The sequence below is a fragment of the Egretta garzetta genome, unplaced genomic scaffold (assembly GCF_000687185.1).
Source record: "Egretta garzetta isolate BGI_Z169 unplaced genomic scaffold, ASM68718v1 scaffold179, whole genome shotgun sequence".
Classification (NCBI taxonomy): Eukaryota; Metazoa; Chordata; class Aves; order Pelecaniformes; family Ardeidae; genus Egretta; species Egretta garzetta.
The window spans coordinates 577,066-585,653 of record NW_009270001.1 but is presented as its reverse complement, the minus strand read 5'-3'; the positions used below and the strand labels follow the sequence as shown (position 1 = coordinate 585,653).

General features: G+C 46.0%; 1 protein-coding gene across 1 annotated transcript in view; it reads right to left on the bottom strand.

Moving 5' to 3' along the window:
• MYO5B (myosin VB) overlaps positions 1–8,588 on the bottom strand; it is a 134,744-nt gene that overhangs the window by 63,269 nt on the left and 62,887 nt on the right. Inside the window, exons 15-17 of the mRNA XM_035903088.1 lie at positions 8,135–8,284; positions 7,387–7,484; positions 2,890–2,976 (exon numbers count right to left, since the gene is read on the bottom strand). Coding sequence (XP_035758981.1) covers positions 2,890–2,976; positions 7,387–7,484; positions 8,135–8,284 — 335 coding nt within the window. The remainder of the gene's footprint in view (positions 1–2,889; positions 2,977–7,386; positions 7,485–8,134; positions 8,285–8,588) is intronic.

Sequence of the window (8,588 nt, the reverse complement as noted above, 5' to 3'; positions counted from 1 at the left end):
GCCCAACCCTGACCCCAGCAGACGAGGGGTGGCCCCCCCAGTGCCCAGCACAGGGGCACGGTCCCTGCCCTGCTCCTGCTAGCCACACCACTCCTGATACAAGCCAGGATGCCGCTGGCCCTCTTGGCCACCTGGGCACCCTGCTGGCTCATATTCAGCCCCCTGGCGACCAGCACCCCCAGGGCCTTTTCTGCCGGGCAGCTTTCCAGCCCCTCTGCCCCACGCCTGGAGCGTTGCCTGGGGTTGTTGTGACCCCAGGGCAGGACCCGGCCCTTGGCCTTGTTGACCCTCACCCAGTTGGGCTGGGCCCATGGATCCAGCCTGGCCAGGTCTCTCTGCAGAGCCCTCCTCCCCTCAAGGAAATATGAAGGAATAATCAATGATTGCTGTGATGAAAACTGTGACAGATTCTCATGAAAGTAAAAACTCGGAAAGAACTAAAACATCTATTACATTGCCCACAAAATAAGTTGCTGTGGAAGCAGCTTTTGCCAAGGTGCTCTATAAAGCCAATTGAGATATACAGATCATTCACAATCTTTCAACGATGTTGCCCAACTCCTGGGTCTGGCTTTTCAAGACTGGAATTTTATGACCAAGGAGGGTGAAGAACTACCAAAACCCAGAGCGACAGCTTGTTTCATGCAGGGTTGTCAGGGTATACGATTATCTTCTAGAAACAATAAAATAAAAAATCTGTCCTTGAAGCATCCTAAATACTGAACTGGAGAAGGTCACTGAAAGGCTGAAATAGCTATTTGCACCCTATTTTTTCCCTGGGAGGAAGAACAAGATTTGACAAGTTGCAGTGATGGAAGATTTTTGTACTCTTAGCGTCCTAGGAAAAAAGACCTCATAACCAAAAGCATGCAAGCAGAGCTGAAAGCATCGCTTTTGAGTTTTTCAGGATGGAGTGGTCTTCGCACTGGTCAATTATTTGCCATAAATACTTCTTGGCTGGTCTCCAGGTGCTGCAGTGGTTTCTCCCTTCTCCTCCCGCCTCCCCAGTTAATTATACATTGATTTTAGTGCCGTAGGGTTTAAACTGCAGAGTTAAGCAAGGAGAGATGGAAAAATGCTACAGGATTTTAGGAAAATTATGAATGGAGAGGAACAGGGTATCTCTGCAGCTATGCTAAGACCAGTAGCAAAACCCATGGGCAACCCTCAAGTCAGGACTCCCCAAACCTCCCCTGGGACTCACAACAGCAGAGCCAGGAGCACCCACTGCACCGGGGAGCAGGACCACTTGCTTAGTAAGCACAAAACCACCTTTCTGTGGCCTCTTCCAAATGAAACCACAGCTGTTCCAGTGCTCTAGGGCTTTCAGAGCAAGAGGACAGATGGATTTGGCCCTGCAGCTGCTTTATTAAAGAAGATAATAAAAGACCCAACCCATGAGCTGGTTTTTTCATTTTCCCATGTGGCTGTAATTTAGGAGCAACTTTTTTAACAGTTATTTCCACAAATGCCTTGAAGATTTCAGAGATGGGAGCCAAAGGTGGTGCTGGGTCTTCTAATGGGGCCAGACCCCCAAAGGGGGACCCAAATCTCCCTTCACCTCTCTGCCACCTTCCCACGCTGGCAGAGAAGGGAGAGAAATTGGTTTCTATAAACCTATTTTTACTTTTTGTTTCCTTTTTTCCTTCTTAAGGAGTTGAGCTCAGCTGGCCAGGGAGATGCCCATCACCAGTTTTTGCCTGTCCACGGAGGTCACTGGCAGAGGTTTTACACGGGCCGAGTGCGGCAGAGCCATCTCACGTCAACGCACAGAAGCTGCCGTCAATTGTCAGAGGTTCGTTGCAGCTTTGGAGGAGATGAGAGGAACTGATAGGCAGTCCACTCCTCCCCAAAAACCAGGACAGGGAGTTTCTCATGACGTTCAACATCACGCTTAGCCGACTCTTTACTGAGCGTATTTATAACTCCTTTGTTCCGTATAAAAAGGCTGATGGCTATGCTGACATTAACACAAAGCTGCTTGGCACTAAAATGCAATTGATGCATTTTTAGAATTATTTGCCCTTGTCATCTTCGGGGCTTATTTATAGTTTATGTTTTCTGATTTATTAGGCCCTAAAAACCTCTTTTGAATTTTGTATCACAATCAGCAACAGCCACACCCCCCATAACCATTCCTTTTTAAGATGCAAGAGTTTGAAGCCTTGTATGCTTTGGATGTGCAGTGTGAAAGTCTGAAATAATAATTTACAAACCTTATTTTCTTTCAAAAAACCAGTATAAACATATAATATATATTCATATATAAAATATAAATATAATCAAGATTTTTTTTTGTTAAAGTGACTATTGGAGCAGGTGCCTGAAACCAGAAATTAAAAAAAAAAAAAGGAAAGCAAACTGTCCACTGCAAAGAGCTTTTGAATGGGGAGCTTCAGGCAAGCAGAGAAGTTGTCCTCTAGGTCAATGCTTGCTTCCAGGCAAGATGGGTGCAGAGGATATAGATCCGTTATTTTGCTACTTGCCATCCACCTCTGTATGGGATCAAAGCTAGATCCCCTTATCTGCCACGCAGCGGAATTTTCCAAGATTGCACCACAGCAAATTACTTCTCAGGACCAAACTGAAAGCACCAGCTGAAACACTGGACACAACACATCCTCTGGCAGTCTTACTTTGCAACTCATCACTTGATAACGAATCTTTTAGATTTGAGGAACCCAGGACCTAGTGGGGGCTTTGCAAAACGAAAAAAAAAATATATATGAAAAAGGGAAAAATCTATCGTGGATATAAACCAACCTAAATAAACTCTGTTTTTCCTGAAAAACACTAGTGTTTTCTTCTCCCCTTCTCGCCCCAGATAGCGAGCTTGCTGAATAAAGCACACCAGCAGCACAATGCCACACCGAATTCCCAGCACGGTACCTGGATGGGAAGCCAGCTGCACTTATGCGGATGGTCTCCAGCACTCCACAAGCTCTCAGCTGCTGCACCGCTCTCTTCGGATCAAATCTGAAATTATATTTAGGATAGAGATTAACAGAGCGAGAAGGAACCCACATCATCAACCCACTTGAAAGCGACTCTTTTGGGGACAGGAGTTAGCTTTCGATTTATGGAAAACAGCTCTGCTCTTGTCATTAGTACAGGGGCTGAAGAAAACCATACATCCATGTATAGCTTTTGTCCATTCCCTTGCAAACCTCGGTATAACCACAAATCCCATGCCTTGCTTTGGGAACAGGCTGCATGGATATCACATGTTTTCTCTCCATGTCACAAGATGTTGTGCTCTTCAAGTGCAACGGACCTTGCTATTGCCCTACTATCAACGCCAAGCAGTGCTCCTGGGACAAGACAACAATCTGCTGCAATTAGTCTTCACGCCCATAACCTACCCAGCTATATAAAGCAGCACAGTTACGATAAAGAAAGGAACAGGCTACCCCATCACAAGCTGCCTGATGAACCAAACAGTATTACTTTTGCAGCTATAAAGGCAACAACATACTTCCAGAAAGAAATCCAATTCAGCAGCAAAATAAATCCAATCTACTAAATTCTATACTAAACCCAAGAAACTAACAGGTCCCACAGGTTTGCAGACAGTTAAGTTTCCCAAGAACCACTGTGCCCAAGTTCCAGACTAAGGGCTTTGGTAGGTGTCACATGGAAATTCAAGGTATTTCTGCTCTCGGCTGTCCTCCCTCCTCTTTCTAGCAGGCATTATCCCTCACCACTGAGGTGCTGAAAAACTTTGTGCCAACTTCCAGCTGAATACTTGGGTGGTGCTCTCTCCAGCTCCTGGCATGAGCCCACTTTCAGACTGGTCTAGCTTTGTACAGAGTGCAGCATCCCCCCATCACTTCTGTCTCCTTCCACCCCTGACACCAAATGCACAAAGAGGTCCAGCTTAAGACGTTGGACCCTAGAAGAGGTGGTTGGATCAAGCTTGGATTCACACAATGCAGATGTCCATAGCTGCATTAGGTTTCCAGAATGAAGTGGAGGAACAAAACCTTCTCAGGTACCTGCCTGTCCCTTTGTGAAAGGCCAAATTATTTATGCCCACAGGTCAAGAGTGCATGAATAATTCTGCTTCGCCTCCACTGTGCAAAAACAGCATAAGAAATAGGCCCCTGCTACTCTGTGGGTTTTTAAATTCCCTGGACCTGTCGAGTCTACAGCAAGTTATTCACTACAGCACCACAGAAACGATGCAGGGTGGAAAATCAGTCTTAGCTGTCACTTACTTTGAGGAAGAATCCACAAGGGTAAAATTTCCATAACTATAAATAATAAACAGGACTGGCAGATGGATGAGGAAGCTTCAGTCCTGGAAGATCCCAGGGCAATGTACGTTCTACATGAGGGGAAACCTTCTGCAATGCGGCCAAGCCCTGCTCAGTGAGGGTGAAATGCAGTAACCAGAGTGGCTGCAAGTGATTTATCAGCAAGGAAAGCCAAGACCCTCTCTGGTGACAACTCCAGCTACAGGCTGAGGCTGAAATAAAGAGCTTAAAAGCGGGACAATACACGTTATGATGAACTCCTTTTCCTTGCCATGGCAAGTAGGAGCACCTAGCAGGTTGCTTTTGACCCAGAAACTCAAGCAAGAGGTCACAAACCCTGCCTGAAACAGAATTTGGAAGGCAAATTGTCAAAGGTACAAGCTGAAGTCAGTCATTCCCTTCGCACCACTCTCTGAAGTCTTCTGCATGAGGGATCAACCTCAGATGCAGCAAATATCACTGTGTGGTGCCAACGCTTCCTCCAGGCTGCAAGTCTGATACTCATCTCCTTAAGAAACAAACCTTACTTTTGCACCAAGATGTAAAGTAGGTATGAGAGTAATGCAGGTTGCAAGAGACCTTAGGAGGTCTCTAGTCCAACCTCCTATGTTCAAAAGCTGGGGCAGCTATGGGGGCAGACCCATGGCTCAGGGCTTTATCCAGTCAAGGGCTGAAAACCTCCAAAGATGGAGGTTGCACAACCTCTCCAGGCAGCCTGCTCTACTGATAGACTGTCCTCATGATGGCCAGGGGGGGAAAATTCCTTATCTCCAGTCTGAACCTCTCATGTCAATTTGTGGCCACAGACTCCTGTCCTCCCACCAGACACCTGCTGTGAAGAGCATGGCTTCATCCTCTTGGTAGCTCCTCTAAGTGCCAGAAGGCTGCTATTAGGTCCCGTCTCTTCTCCAGGCTAAACACCTTATTTTAGCAAAAATGCAACGTTCTTGTGAGCTGAAAAATGTTCTGGTTTAGGAAGAGAAAGAGGTCTGTGTTTTTTCACTGAACAACGAGCACACCACCGAGTGTTCTGCATGCTACAAGACTTCAACGCTAACCCAGAGTGGTGCCACTGATGTTTCATTTCAGTAACGCCTCCTGGCATTGTGTATTTTTCAGCACAAATGCCTCGGAAATGCAGATTCCTTTACAGCCTTCCCAGTGTTCTCCAGACCTGAGTTTTACATATAAGCAAACAGACTTTATTCGAGCCATGCTAAGGATACAGATTCCTCAAGCTGGTGGCAGTAAGAGCAACATTGACCAAGATTCCCAGATCACAATTTCAATCAAGTAATCCATGACGGGTGAGGAGGGAGAATAACCACTTGCAGAAGAACCTCCAGTACAAGACACCTGAACCAGTGCTTTCTGGCTTGTAGATGGGGATGCAACACCACCACCCCAACCCAAAGCACCCTCCTGTCATTTCCAGCCCATGGTGACTCCTGCGATGCCGCTGACTGCAGACAGACACCTGCACGCTGCTCCTCCAGAACCATTCTTGTGTCTATTTTCATTTGCCCTTTGCTCCTAAAATCTTGAGCTTTGACAACTCTGACATTCATCAGATGAGGAGCGTTGCATCAGACCGAGTCATCGCTCAGACTGCGAGTAGACAACAAGCAGAATTATCCTCCTGGTGTTTGCTACCCATAACGTCTTAGAATTACAACCAAGTTAATTTAGATAATTACTGCACCTTGACAACCAGGGGCTTGCACATTTATAAGACAATTTTAACTGACCATCACATGAAAAACTGAATTGCGAAGTTAAAGGCAAACAAGTGAAGATGGGTGGGCTGAAGATAGAGCCAAGTAGGGACACGGAGTCTTGGAAATGCCCTTTGGAAAGGTGAAGCCATTTCACCATGAAGAGCATTTACCACACTTCCACTACAGAAAGTTAGAAAATAATTCTGTGCTTTATTTAAAGAAAGTAACCAAACAAAAAGTACAATCCTGAATTTCCTTTCAATCGACAACCTCTGCAATAGGCAACAAGAGATCAAGGCCCTGAGTATCTCCAGTACCTACAAAATGGTACATGAAATAGGTACAACAGACCACAGAAGCTGCCATCTCAGCAGACAGCCAACATAGCCCTCTCCAGAGCTGTTAACTAATCATCTAATCAATCAGTTAATATAAGCCAGTTCCTGAATCTCTTCTAACCATCAATACTGTTTGCTTTGCTGTCTGCAGAGGCAGAAGAGCCAAGCTGGGGAAGCTTTCTAGTGCATACCTTGCCACCAGCGTATCACAACCACAGGTGAGCCTCATTACGGATGCTGCGCCCTCCTTTACAGGGTGCTGTTGGAGCCCACGTCTGCACTCCAAGGTGGCACCATGCTCTCCGGTAGCACTCAGCTGGAGGGCAATGCCTCCCTGCTTGCAGGTCACAATTATAACTCTGCTTTCTTAAATATCACCACCTGCAGTTTATGCCAGGGCCTTTAGAAGACATCACCACAAGGTATAGGAGGTCCCTGCATACTAATGGCCAAGCATTTTTGGAGCTACAGGGAACAAAATCGGGCACAAATACATTATCTAAGAGGTCAAACAAGGCTAACAGCTATTCGCTCGCAACATTCACAGCTTGCGATAACACTTCTGAACTACAGAGGAAGATCAAGACTGGCTTTTTGCTTCAGCTGTTCACTTACCTGAAAACCAGCCTGAAGTGGATACAAGTCACGTCTTTATTTTGTCACATTTATTTTGGAAGCAGCAAGACATTTTTGTTCATTTTACAAGCCATTTTTCAAGCACACCACTTGTCTCCGCTTTTTTATTTCTTCCTCTGCTACTTTTCACTGTTTAGTACTATAACCATTTAAATCAAAGCAATTCTAAGATGAAATTGTACGAAGACCCTATTATTGCAAAGCAAGGATGCTCAGTGTTAGCAGAGTATGTCTATAAACTACTAGGACACGCATCAGTCTTCATTTCAGGGGCACAAAAACCACATCATGAAACCCAAGAGAAGTGAATCCAGCAAACTACAGGGTTACGGGAACAGAATCACAAGAGGGGCAATCTCTTGAGCAAGAGGAAAAGTCCAAAGCGCACACTGTTGCTATTAATACTCAACACATTTGCTCGTCTGAAAGCCTGCTTACTTAAAGGGGAGCTTCTCGTCGTTTGGCTTGATGCAACGCACGTAGTGTGGAGTGGTGGCATCCAGAGTCTCCATGAGCAAATGCAGCGAGTTGCGGAACTGAAAGACAAAACCACTCGTTTTGAGGAGGGATGAAGGTGCTGTACCATGCGCTCGAGTTGGCGGGTGCTGCAAGAAGCCACCTGGGGTGCCAGCTTCTGGATGTGACATAGCGTGACCCTCCCCATCAGCCCAGCACATGCAGGAGCAATTCAGAGAAGACACTGGTGATGTACAACAGCAGTAAGTGTTTTCTCAGGGCTTTACCCAGTTGGGTCTTGAAAGCCTCCAAAGGTGGAGAAAGCACAATGCCTCTGGGGCCCTGTTGCACTCCCTGACTGTCTACACAGGGGAAAAATGCTCTTTTTTCTCAAGTTGCTTCAATTTATGAGCATCATGGTACATCGGGATATAGTCCAGTGAATCCCAGAGTGGCCTCCACCCTTCTTAGTCCATATCTCAACTCCTTCTAGTCAAGACTACTTGAGCCTGCTCTTCCAGAGACACTGCTAGAAGGTGTCCAAAAGCAAAAGCCAAACTGTTCCCAACCTCAACACGGGTCACAGGAAGGTCCCCTTGCTTCTGCCCCAATAGCTTTTCATTTATCTCTGCTTCAAACTGAAGAAACAAGATCTGCACTGTAAAAACCTATCTGGATTCACCTGCCCCATTTCCCTGCTGTCGACCGACGCGCTCGTGTCATACATTACCTGGTGCCCCACTGTTTTCTTGTGTTCCTTATTGGCAGCTTTGATTACTGGTCTGGCAGAACGGACGCTGATCTTGGATGTTCCCTTTGCCATGGAAGTGGCGGGTGCAGCATCCTTCTCATCTTGAAATAAGTCTGCTACCATTTGATACTAAAATGAAAGGCAACATCTGAGCACTCTGGCCCTACTCTTCGCTGAATGAACCCACCCAAGCCACATTGCTTCAGTCATTTTTCACCATCTTAAAGCAGGAAGGGTAAAAAGGGCAATAAAGTGAAATCAAGTGTTGCCTACATAAACCATGTCAGCAGGACCATTGGCCATTCTGTTCTGCAGTTCATCAAACCTTGAAATGCGCACATTAAATCAAACAAACAAACAAAAAAAAAGAGGATGGCTAGCTGAAAGGCTGCATCACTGACATGTTGTCCAAGGCACAAAACCTCCTGAATGC